Source organism: Neoarius graeffei, chromosome 8 (genome assembly GCF_027579695.1).
Source record: "Neoarius graeffei isolate fNeoGra1 chromosome 8, fNeoGra1.pri, whole genome shotgun sequence".
NCBI classification, from domain to species: Eukaryota; Metazoa; Chordata; class Actinopteri; order Siluriformes; family Ariidae; genus Neoarius; species Neoarius graeffei.
The window spans coordinates 38,402,257-38,415,759 of record NC_083576.1 but is presented as its reverse complement, the minus strand read 5'-3'; the positions used below and the strand labels follow the sequence as shown (position 1 = coordinate 38,415,759).

The window sequence follows — 13,503 nt, the reverse complement described above, 5'->3', positions numbered from 1 at the left end:
GAGTTATTCAAACCACAAGAAAAAGGCAGGTGAGACTAAAATGTGACTTTAATCCACTTCGAGGCAGCTATAATGTCATGTGTAGATACAGGAATCTTTACTGTAATTACCCCTCGCAAGGAGACAGCAACACTCCTTACTAAAAAGTTAACTACGGCTAAATACTTGTATGAAGCGTGAAATTCAAAACAATGTAAAATAAAAAGATCTGCAATGAGCTAAAATAAAAAGAAAATCAAATAAAAATGTACAGTTTAAATGGAAAATATGCTCCAGTTACTTACATTTTGTTCATTATAATTTCCAGGGGTGCCAATAATAGTGGCACATGCTTTTTTTGAAAATTATTTCTTGATGAGGGATGTTTTTTTTCTGAATAAATCAATTTCAATTAAAGGTTGGATATTTTCTAACCCTTTCTATCAATCATGGAGGGATATATATATATATATATATATATATATATATATATATATATATATATATATACACACACACACACACACAGTCTTGCAAAAAGTATTAATTCCCCTTGGTGTTTGTCCTGTTTTATTGCATTACAAGCTGGAATTAAAATGATATTTTGGCAGGGTTAAGACCATTTGATTTACACAACATGCCTCCCATTTTAAAGGTGCATTATTTTTTTATTGTGACACAAAAATAATAATTAAGAAAAAAAACAGAAATCTGGAGTGTGCATAGGTATTCACCCCCTTTGGTATGAAACCCCTAAATAAGAGCTGGTCCAACCAATTAACTTCATAATTAACATAATTAATTGATTAAGATCCACCTGTGTGCACTCAAAGTGTCACATTATGTCTGCATAAATCAACCTGTTTTGGAAGGACCCTGACTCTGCAACACTATGAAGCGGTCAGTCCTGCGCACTGTGGCGCGTGCACCTGAAGGCGCACCTCGGGTTGCATGTGCGCCGAGTGGACTCCAGCGTGTGCACCGTGAACAAGGCGCACCTGAGCTCAATTACGGAACTATGTGTTTTCCTATTTAAGGATTGGGCTGATGCATTTATGTACATCGTGAAGTATTACGATACACAAGTACGCATTACCAAACCTTTCTACCCGTGTTCTTGAGTTCCTGTTTCTTGTTCCTGTTCATGATTTGCCTCTGATTTCCCGTTTGCACCTCGCCTGACCGTTATGCCTGTTTTTACGTTTCTGATCTAGCCTGCCATTTTTGGATTGTTTGTGTATATATCTGTATAGTTCTGCACTTTGTATATAACTGCACTCTTTTCATTAAACTAAAACTTCTGCACTTACATCTGCCTCCCTCACGTACCTGGCAGAATACTTCCCCTTATAATGGATGTAGCAGAAGCGTTTCAATACACATTTCCACGCCGCTTCCAGGTTTCCCTGTCTCTGCCTCTAGCCTCGTTTTTCCGCCAGCGTACCGGTGCTTACACTCCTACAATGGAGAGTATCACCCGTGTGGATTCCGCATCCAGTGTGGCGTCCTCTATGATGACTTCCAAGAGCCCAAGCCATCCGAACCTATCTGGGTAAGCTTCATCCTAACGTTTATTTCTGGACGAGCATGCAGATGGGTGGATAACCTGATCAGAGTCGAGCACCCATGCCTTCAAAGCTCACAGACTTTTTTTGCCATGCTCAAGTTAATTTTTGAATCAGTGGGAAAGGAGGAATCCCATGAAAATTTCTGGGGAGGGGCAATCATTCTGATGGCCGACGCAGTGGAGGAGGCCGTCGCTCCAGTGCTCCCTCCAGTGGCCGATGTAGAGAAAGCAAAGGAGAATGTTGTTCCTGAGCCTATCTCAGAGGCTAGCTCAGGAGAGACAGTTGTTTCTCAGCCAGAACCAGTACTTGAATTAATGCCTGAACCATTGTCAGAGCCAGCACCAGCATCTGTTCCTGTGCCAGTGCCAGCGTCTGTTCCTGTGCCAGCGCCAATGCCTGCTCTAGTGCCGGAGTCAGAACCAGTGCCAGTATTGGAGTTAGCTTCAGTGCCAGCATCAGAGCCTGTGCCAGTGTCTACTCCAGAGCCTATGCCAGTGCCAGAGCCTAAATCAGATCCAATGTCAGTGCCTACTCCAGAGCCAGTGCATCAGAACTGACGCCAGAGTTGGCACCTCCATTAGCTTCAGTGCCGATACCAGAGTTAAGGCCAGTGCCAGAACCTGAGCCTGCTCCTGAACCTGTGTCGGAGGACATCGGAATGACCGCTGCCTCAGCCGACTATGAAGACGTCATCGTCCCACTGCCAGGTCCTAACCAGGACCTTAGCAACATGCTTACAGAGCTCGAGCCCATGTCTGAGTCCAGTTCTGAGTCTAAGCCAAGTCTGGCATTCGAACTAAAGCCAAATCCTGTGTCCAAGTCAAGTCCACAGCCCAAGTATAGTCCAGAGCTCAAGTCCTCTACTGAACCCAAATACAGCCTGGAGCCTGAGTCGAAGCTCACTTCCAGCCCTGTGTCCAAGCCAGTTCCAGAACTCCAGCCTGAGTCATCTCCTGAGCTCACTTCCAGCCCTGTGTCCAAGCCAGTTCCAGAACTCCGGCCTGAGTCACATCCTGAGCTCGAGTCTAGCCCCAAGCCCAAGCCAGATCCAGAGCATAAGCCTGAGTCATCTCCTGAGCTGGAGCCAGAGTCCAGCCCATAGCTCAAGTCATTGCCAGAGCTCAAATCCAACCCAGAGCTTGAGTCCACCTTCGGTTCTAGATCCGAGCCAAGTCCAATACCCAGGTCAAGTCTGGAGTCTGAGCAGGATTCCGTCCCAGAGCCCAAGTCAAGTCCCAAGCTAAAGCCCACTCCCAGCCAAGAACCCAAGTTGTGTCCTGAGCCCCCACTGGGGCCAAGTATGATGGATTTTCGCTCACAGCGGGAGCTGTTTGGGAGGGGGTTCTGTCAATCCTGTGCGCTGTGGTGCGTGCACCTGAAAGCGCACCCCGGGTTGCGCATGCGCCGTGAACAAGGCACACCTGAGCTCAATTAAGGAACTATGTGTTTGCCTCTTTAAGGACTGTGCCAATGCATTTGCATCGTGAAGTACTATGATACGCAAGTACGCATTACTGAGCCTTTCTACCCATGTTCTTGATTTCCTGCTTTTCGATTCTTGTGCCTGTTACTCATTCCTGTTCCAGATTTGCCTCTGATATCCTGTTTGCGCCTCACCCAACCCTTTTGCCTGTTTTCACGTTTCTGATCTAGCCTGCCATTTTTAGATTGTTTGCCTACATGTATATGTCTGTATAGTTCTGCACTTTGTATATAACTGCACTCTTTTCATTAAAATGAAAACTCTGAACTTACATCCGCCTCCCTCATGTACCTGACAGAAGCAAGCAACATGAAAACCAATGAGCACTCCAAACAGGTCAGAGACAAAGTTGTGGAGAAGTATAGATCAGGGTTGGGTTATAAAAAAAAATCCCAAATTTTGAATATCCCACAGAGCACCATTAAATCCATTATACCAAAATGGAAAGAACATGGCACCACTACAAACCTGACAATAGAAGGCTGCCCATCAAAACTCACAGACCAGGCAAGGAGGGCATTAATCAGAGATACAACAAAGACTCTAAAGATAACATTGAAGGAGCTGAAAAGATCCACAGCAGAGATGGGAGTATCTGTCCATAGGACCAGTTTGCCATACACTCTACAGAGCGAGGCTTTATGGAAGAGTGGCCAGAAAACAAGAAAAAAATCAGAAAGCACATTTGGAGTTTGCCCAACAGCATGTTTCAGACTCCCCAAACACATAGAAGATTCTCTGGCCAGATGAGACTAAAATTGAACTTTTTGGCCATCATGGGAAACGCAATGTGTGGTGTAAACCCAACACTTCCCATCACCCTGAGAACACCATTCCTACAGGGAAGCACGGTGGTAGCAGCATCATGCTTTAGGGATGTTTTTCATTTGCAGGGGCAGGAAGGCTGGTAAGGATTAAAGAAAAGCTGGATGGCACTAAATACAGGGCAATTCTGGAGGAAAACCTGTTTGAGTCAGCCAGAGGTTTGAGACTGGGATGAAGGTTCACATTCTAGCAGGAAAATGACCCTAAACATACTGCTAAAGCTACACTGGAGTGGTTTAAAGGAAAACATTTAAATGTCTTGGAATGGTCCAGTCAAAGCCCAGACCTTAATCCAATTAAGAATCTGTGGGATTATTTGAAGATTGCTGTACACCAATGCAACCCATCTAACTTGAAGGAGTTGCAGCAGTTTTGCCTTGAGGAATGGGCAAAAATCCCAGTGGCTAGATGTGCTAAGCTAATAGAGACATACCCCAAGATACTTGCAGCTGTAATTGCAGCAAAAGATGGCTCTACAAAGTCTTGACTTTAGGGGTGAATACCTATGCACATTCCAGATTTCTGTTTTTTCATCTTAATTATTGTTTCTGTCACAATTAAAAAAAAAAGATAATTGTAATGCGACAAAACAGGACAAACACCAAGAGAGATGAACACTTGCAAGACAATGTAGATTTATATATTTGTATATGTGCGCACACATATTGTCTTGCAAAACTTATTCACCTTGAGGTATACTAACACAATAGTTCTCACAAATTATCTTCTTACTAAACTCGGACATGGGACATGCTTAAAGGATATGCTTACAGTGTTTAGATATAGCACTTTCATATTTTATGCTACTCCAGCTTCATATGAAGGAAAAAAAAAAAAGTGTTATTAGCTAGACAAATTAAAAATGTGCATCGGGACCAGGGATCCTGTGAGACCCAGTAATAAGCTCATGAAAGTGCTTACAATTATGCATGGAAGAGGAGTGGGTGGTCAGATGTGACTAACCACTGCTGTTAAAAACTGATTAACATGGGTACATATAGGATGTGGCACAGCACTCATACAGTTTACTGCACTCATTCGTGCATCGACAATAAATGCTTTATCCTGGTCAGAGTTGCTGTGTTTTAAGTTCCTTCATGTTTTGAGGATAAAGAACCAAGAAAGTTAATTAGAAATATCACAGGTAGTTAAAAAAATTAACTGCTGGAGCTGGCAGGAGGGCCGGGGGAGGGGGGGGGGGGGGACGACACGCAAATGTTCTGCACACATTTCTAAGACAAATCTCATATCACGTATATTAAATGATGCAAAAATAAAATGCCATTTTATATATCAATCACACAAAACCCCAATTCCAAAAAAGCTGGGACGCTGTGTAAACTGTAAATAAAAACAGAATGTGATATTTTGCAAATCATGGAAACCCTATAATTCATTGAAAATAGTACAATGTTTTTTTTTTCAAAAAACAATACAATTTCTCAGTTTCATCATTTGATATGTTGTCTTTGTACTATTTTCAATGAAATATAAGGTTTCCATGATTTGCAAATGATTGGCTTCTTTTTTATTTTCAGTTTACACAGTGCCCCAACTTTTTTGGAATTGGGGTTGTATACATCTAGTCCTGTCCCACCATGCACACCTTTGTGTAAGATTATTTTATCAACATTTTATCAACTACAATTTTATGTGTAGTAGTCAAAATAACAAAAAACACAACAGCGATCAACCACTCAAACCTACGCAAACATCCAAACACACAATAGGAAACTACTCAAATTATGGGAAGCATAAAGATGAAGGCAAACCCATGGCAATCATGAAAATGATAAAAACAGATTTGAAGGACATTTAAAATAATTTGTTATGGATCAGATATGTTAAGTTTTTAACACAATCAGAAAATGAAAGGAATACACAGGTTACAAAAGTGTAATAGTAACAATCCTGTGAAGCTGTTTGTCCTGTGAATCAGTTTTGAGGATTGGTTTTTGTTTTTGTGTGTATGTGTTGTGAGGATCCTGCCATGCTGGAAGGCACACATAAATCTCCACTATCCATCTTTTTGCCTCCACTGTCAACCCACTCCTGGGTCTTTGTCACTTGGCTAACATGCACAGACGGACTGTGATCATCGGCCCATAGTGTTTGTGTTGTGCCGTGAGCGTGATCTTTCCAAACCAGTGCGACGGTTGTCTGCAGAGGAAGAGAGAAAAAGGGGGGTGAATAGTAGGTATAGAACACTTAGATTTATTTACATTTCAACACAACTGCATGAAGAAATAAGGAGAAGCAAATATGGGAAAATTACATGTTTTATAATATATAAAAACAGCTGATGCAGCAGCTGATAGAAAACTCTGATGAAACATGCACAAAACAAAAAAGAATGTCTAATTAAATTAATGACTTCCAATTTAGGAGAGACATTATGATTTTTCTGTTGTTTGTTATTGAGGCTTTGCACTGTCAGGTAACTACACCACCATGACAGGAGGCAAGATTATAATGCTTCATTCAGACAAGTTAGTTGTTATTGATTGGTATGGGAAGGTTTTTGGATGGTATGCTGAGTTTTTGGATGTGCAAATCGTTCTGCATGAAACAATGACATCAGATTTTTTTTTCATTTACCAAAAATAATTCATCATCAGGGCGACAAAACTAGAGAGATTTCAAAACATAGAAAGGAAAAATGGCTCGCAAACATTTGGCAGGACTCTGTGTCAAACGGACAGGTCAAAAACCCTATGGTATGCTCAATTCATTTCCACGAAGGTAAGAATAAAAAATATTAATTTCAGAACTGCAGCAAGGTGCTCATTCTTATACAGTGAAGTGAACATGAGCATAAACACAGTGGCTCGGCACAGTCTAACCTTCTCCGAGACTTAAAAAGTGTATTTACATTTGGGGACCCAGTCGACATGGGGAAACACCTGAGGCTGATTTGAGTGCAATCAGCACACGCATATAAGGATGCTGTTTTCACAGAGACTTTGCAAAGTATTCTGTCAGGTATGCAGCAGTAGACGGATCAAAGTGCAGGAAGAGTGTTTATTAGCAGGTGTGATATTTACAAACAAAACACATATGAAACTGAAAGCAAAATCATAAACATGACTAGAAACAAACGTGACAGTGATTATACTTCACAAAGTCTCTGTGTCCTTATATACAGGTGCTGACTGCGCACATATCAGCTTCACATGTTTCCCATAACGACTGGGTCCTGTAAGCAAGCGTGGCTATTCAAGCGCACAAACGCGCAACAGTCAAGTGTTAGCCTGCTGTGTGACTACAACTTTTAGATCACCTGTATATCACCATGCATCGCCACCAAAACGCCCCATTTTCATCGATAACTCATTGCAAAGCATCGCGAGCTGTAGTGTGACCATAGCTTTATGCTCATGTTCATCTCTCTGTATAAGAATGAACACCTTGCTGCACTTTGCATGTTTGCAAGCCATTTTTCCCTTCTATGTTTAGAAATCTCTCTAGTTTTTTTTTTCTCCCTGATGATGAATTACTTTTGGTAAATAAAAAAAAAATCTAATGTCTTTGTTTCGTTCAGAACAATTTGCACATCCAAAAATGCAGCAAAGCCTTCCCATACCGAGCAAGAACAACTAACTCATCTGAATGAAGCACTACAAGCATGCCTCCTGTCATGGCAGCGTAGTTACCGTTGCTATGGGGGTCACATGATGATGCAAAGCCTCTATATGTTAGTGCTCACACATGAGTGAAAACACACAAAAAGCAAAAAGAAGACAGAGAATACATTTTGTTGCAAGTTATATCACTATGTCAAATATTGACACAAAATCTTTCAGTGAAACAAAATCCAAAATTTAAGGCAAAATCAATATTTTTAAAAGGAAATAAAATGTTTTGCTATGACCATCTCAGTCTCCAGATCTCAGTAAAGCAGGCAATAAATGGTAGTTTTATACAACCCCAAATTAAAAAAATTTGGGATAGTATGTTGAAATTAAAATCGAAAACAATGATTTATAAATAATCTTTGACCTGTATTAGACTCAAAATAATATACCAGCACATTATTTGATGTTTTACCTCACAAATTAAGTTTTTCTTTTGAAAAAAAAAATCAATTCTAACTCTTGCAACACATTTAAAAAAATTTGAGATGGTAAGGTATTTACCACTTTATAATGTTGCCATTCTTTCTTATAACACAAAGATGTTTAGGGACTGAAGACACCAAGTGATGAAGCATTTCAAGTGTTATTTTGTCCCATTTTTCCTGCAAACAAGTATTAAAGTGTGCAACAATATAGGGTAGCCATTGTCATCTCATCTCATCTCATTATCTCTAGCCGCTTTATCCTTCTACAGGGTCGCAGGCAAGCTGGAGCCTATCCCAGCTGACTACGGGCGAGAGGCGGGGTACACCCTGGACAAGTCGCCAGGTCATCACAGGGCTGACACATAGACACAGACAACCATTCACACTCACATTCACACCTACGGTCAATTTAGAGTCACCAGTTAACCTAACCTGCATGTCTTTGGACTGTGGGGGAAACCGGAGCACCCGGAAGAAACCCACGCGGACACGGGGAGAACATGCAAACTCCACACAGAAAGGCCCTCGCCGGCCCCGGGGCTCGAACCCAGGACCTTCTTGCTGTGAGGCGACAGCGCTAACCACTACACCACCGTGCCGCCCGCCATTGTCATATTTTTCATATTTCGTCAGAATGTGGTTTTGCAATGTCTTGTTGAAATACCCCTGGAAAAGATGTCGTCTTGAAGAGAAGTTGCTCCAAAATCTCAATGTACTTTTTTGAATTAATGCTGCCATCACAGAAGTGTAAGTTACCTTTGCCAAGGGCATTGACGCAACCCCCATACCATGACAGACCCTGGCTTTTGGACTTGTTGCTGGGAATAGTCTGGATGATCCTTTCTGCACCCATTTCTTAAAAAAAAAAAAAACATGGAAATCTTGATTCATTGGACCACAATACACATTTCCATTGTGTGATGGTCCATCCCAGATGCCTCTGAGCCCACAGAAGTTGATGGCGCTTATGGGCACAGTTAACATAAGGCTTCCTTTTTGCACAGTAAGGCTTTAACTGACATTTGTGGATGTAACACTGTATTGTAGTGCTTGACAAAGGTTTGCCAATGTAATCCTGAGCCCATGTGGTTATATCAGCTATAGATGAATGATCATTCTTAATGAGGTGCTGTCTGAGGGATTGGCGATCATGGGTGTTCAGCTTAGGCTTTTCCCTTACCCTTGACACACCAAAATTCCTCCAGATTCCTTGAATCATTGAATGATATTACGCGACGTGAGGGTGAATTATCCAAAAAAAATCCTCTTTATTTGAGGAACATTTTTTTTAAACATTTCACTAATTTTCCCCACATATCTGTTGACAAACTGGAGATCCTCAACCCATCTTTGTTCCTCAAAGATTAGGCCTTTCCTGGATAATGCTTTTGTACCAAATCATGATTACAATCAACTATTGACATCACCGGTTTCAAATCACATCATTATCAAATTGTTTTACTTCATTACTAGCCCAAATTTACCCCATCCCAACTTTTTTGGAATGTGTTGCAGGCCTGAAGTGCAGGAATGGAGGAATATTAACAAATGAAATTCACCTGAGAAAACATGAAATATCTTGGGTTCATACTGTCTGCAAGGAAATACAAATCAAAATACATTTATAAATCACTGCTTTTTTTTTTATTTGCATTTTCCATACTGCCCCAACTTTTTCTGATTTGGGGTTGTTAAAAAAAAAAATATATATATATATATATATATATATATATATATATATATATATATATATATATCCTTTTATTAAAAAAATGCAGTAATTGTTGAATTTATTTTTCATTATAAAGTCAAACATTTAGGATAAAACAAAGTATATTTATACAGCACTTATGTAACACTTTAAAATTTTTTTAAAATTGTCTGTACAAGTAGGTTTTAAGATGCCATATATCGACTACTCGATTATTAATTGAAAAAAAAAGGGTCAATTAACTGATTACCAAAGTAATTGATAGTGACAGCCCTAACTCCCTTATGATTACACAACTTCATTTCAAAAGTGGCATTTGCATTTTGAATCTGTTGCGGTTAACTCTCAAGTTCAAAAAGCTGTCAACAGCTGTGGTACATGTCAGAAGAATTCTTTCCCAGGTGAAGAAAAACCCCTTCACAGCAGTTGGCCAGATGAAGTTCACCCTCCAGGAGAAAGGCATGTGTCAAAAGTCAACAACCAAGAGAGAACTTCACCAGATAAATATAGGAGGATTTGCCACAAGTTATAAACCACTGGTAAGCCTAAGAAAAAAGGAAGATTAAATTATGCCAAAAACATCCAGACAGTTTTGGAACAACATCTTATGGACAAATGAGACAAAGGTCAACTTGTGATAAGAAAGGTTGAATGTCAAAAGATAAGAACAGAAGCATATGAAGAAGGGGAGGAACAGCTCATAATCTGAATTATACCACCTCATCTTATGGCATGGGCATGTTTGCCTACCAGTGGAACTGGTTCCTTTCTATTTACTGATGATATAACTGCTGACACAAGGATGAATCCAGAAGTGTATAGGGCTATATTATGTTCTCAGGTTCAGCCAAATGTTTCAAAGCACACTGGACAGTGCTTCACAATGCAGATGAACAATGGCCCAAATCACACTTTGAAAGGAGCCCAATGCAAAGAAGTGGAATGTGTTTTGCAATCACCAAGACAAATCACCTGGCCTGAATCAAATCAAGCATGCATTTCACTTGCTGAAGGCAAATCTGAAATAGCCACCCCAAGAACAAGCAGGAGGACAGCTACTGCAAAGGCCTGACAGAGCAGCACCAGGGAAGAAACCTACAAGTCCTCAGTCCAGGCTATTTTCCTGACATCTGAAGCTAAGTGCTACGAGCTCCAGTCTATAAGACTTGAGACAAATTGGATCTATCTCAGTGTCTTACAGAAGTATTCATCCCCCTTGGTGTTTGTCCTGTTTTGTCACATTACAAGCTGGAATTAAAATGGATTTTGGGGGGGTTAGCACCATTTGATTTACACAACATGCCTACCACTTTAAAGGTGAAAATTGTTGTTTTATTCTGACACAAACAATAAGATGAAAAAATACAAGTCTGGAGAGTGCATAGGTATTCACCCCCCAAAGTCAATACTTTATAGGGCCACCTTTTGCTGCAAATACAGCTACAAGTATCTTGGGGTATGTCTCTATTAGCTTAGCATATCTAGCCACAGGGATTTTTACCCATTCCTCAAGGCAAAACTGCCCCAACTCCTTCAAATTAGATGGGTTACATTGGTGTACAGCAATTTTCAGGTTATGCCACAGATTCTCAATTGGATTGAGGTCTGGGCTTTGATTAGGCAATTCCAAGACATTTAAACATTTCCCTTTAAAACACTCCAGTGTAGCTTTAACAGCATGTTTAGGGTCATTGTCCTGCTAGAACATGAACTTTCATCCCAGTCTCAAACCTCTGGCTAACTCAAACAGGTTTTCCCCCAGAATTGCCCTGAATTTAGTGCCATCCATCTTTCCTTCAGTCCTAACCAGCTTTTCTGTCCCTGCAGATGAAAAACATCTCCACAGCATGATGCTGCCACCACCATGCTTCACTGTAGGAATGGTGTTCTCAGGGTGTTGTGTTTGTGCCACACATGGCATTTCCCATGATGACCAAAAAGCTCAATTTTAGTCTCATTTGACCAGAGAATCTTCTTCCATGTGTTTGGGGAGTCTGCCACATGCTGTTGGGGAAACTCCAAACATGTTACCTTAAGCAATGACTTTCTTTTTTCAATCAACTAATTATGTGACTTATGAACTTAATAGGTTGGACCAGCTCTTATTTCTGGGTTACATACAAATGGGGATGAATACCTATGCACATTCCAGATTTCTAGGTGTTTTTTTTTTCACCTTATTGTGTCACAAACAAACAACAATTTTCACCTTGAAAGTTGCAGGCATGTTGTGTAAATCAAATGGTGCCAACTCCCCAAAAATCCATTTTAATTCCAGCTTGTAATGCAACAAAACAGGACAAACACCAAGGGGGATGAATACTTTTGCAAAACACACACACACACACACACACACACACACACACACACACACACACACACACACACACACCTCTCAAACAATTAAAATATTGTGAAAAAGCTCAATATTTTGCATCAGCCATTTAAGAAAGTGAACATTTTATATATTCTAGACTCAGTACATGCAAACTAAAATGCTTCAACCATTTTCTATTTCAAGTTTGATAATTATAGCCTACAGCACAAAACAAATCTCAAAATATGAGAATATTTCATTTCAAGTTTGAGTAAAAAGGTATAAATACTGTGCGTCTCTCAGTCTAGTTCAGTACATGGAACCACAATCATGGGGAAGACCGCTGACTTGATAGTTGTCCCAAAAACAATCATCGACACCCTCCACAAGAAAGTTAACCCACAGAAGGTCATTGATGAAAAGGCTGGCTGGAAAATGTGCACAAGCAACAGGGATGATCGCAGCCTTGAGAGGATTGTCAAGAAAAGTTGATTCAAAAACTTGGGAGAGCTTCACAAGGAGTGGGCTGAGGCTGGTGTCAGTGCATCAAGAGCCACCACGCACAGACTTCTTCAGGAAAGGGGCTACAACTGTTGCATTCCTAATATTAAGCCACTCCTGAACCAGAGACAAGGTCAGAAGCGTCTTACCTGGGCTAAGGAGAGAAAGAACTGGACTGTTGCTCAGTGGTCCAAAATCCTCTTTCCAGATGAAAGTAAATTTTGCATTTCATCTGGAAATCAAGGTCCTAGAATCTGGAGGAAGCATGGAGAGGCACAGAATCCAAAGTGTTTGAAGTCCAGTGTGAAGTTTCCACAGTCTGTGATGATTTGGGGTGCCAGGTCATCTGCTGGTGTTGGTCCACTGTGTTTACCAGGAGATTTTCATGCTTGGAGGACTTCATGCTTCCATCTGCTGAGAAGCTGAATTGAGATGCTGATTTCCTTTTCAAACAGAAATTAGCACCTGCCCTCAGTGCCAAAACTACTACCAAATGGTTTGCTGACCAAGATTGGCCAGCCAACTTGCTTGGCCAGCCAACTTGCCTGACCTGAACCCCATAGAGAATCTATGGCGTATTGTCAAAAAGATGAGAAACATCCGACCCAAAAATACAGACGAGCTGAAGGCCGCTGAGGAAGCAATCTGGGCTTCAGTAACACCTCGGCAGTGCCACGGGCTGATCGCCTCCAGGCCACACCACACTGATGCAGTAATTTATGGTAAAGGAGCCCCAACCAAGTATTGAGTGTATAAACGAACATACTTTTCAGAAGTTGGACATTTCCATATTGTAAATCCTTTTTTGATTGCTCTTAGGAAATATTCTAATCATTTGAGAAACTGGATTTTCATGAGCTATAAGACAATCAAAAATTAAACCAAAAAAAACCACATTAAATATTTAAGAACTTTTTCACAATATTCTAATTGTTTGAAACACACTAGTACACGTTCACACACGCACACAGAGCTCAGCATAAATGAGTACACCCCCTTTGAAAAGTAACATTTTAAACAGTATCTCAATGAACACAATTTCCAAAATGTTGACAAGTT

General features: G+C 40.6%; 1 protein-coding gene across 1 annotated transcript in view; it reads right to left on the bottom strand.

Moving 5' to 3' along the window:
- Positions 1-13,503, bottom strand: part of diaph2 (diaphanous-related formin 2) — a 902,507-nt gene that overhangs the window by 121 nt on the left and 888,883 nt on the right. Inside the window, exon 29 of the mRNA XM_060927624.1 lies at positions 1-6,015. This exon is cut by the window's left edge and continues 121 nt beyond it. Within this exon, the coding sequence (XP_060783607.1) occupies positions 5,951-6,015 (65 nt within the window). The 3' untranslated portion in view covers positions 1-5,950. The remainder of the gene's footprint in view (positions 6,016-13,503) is intronic.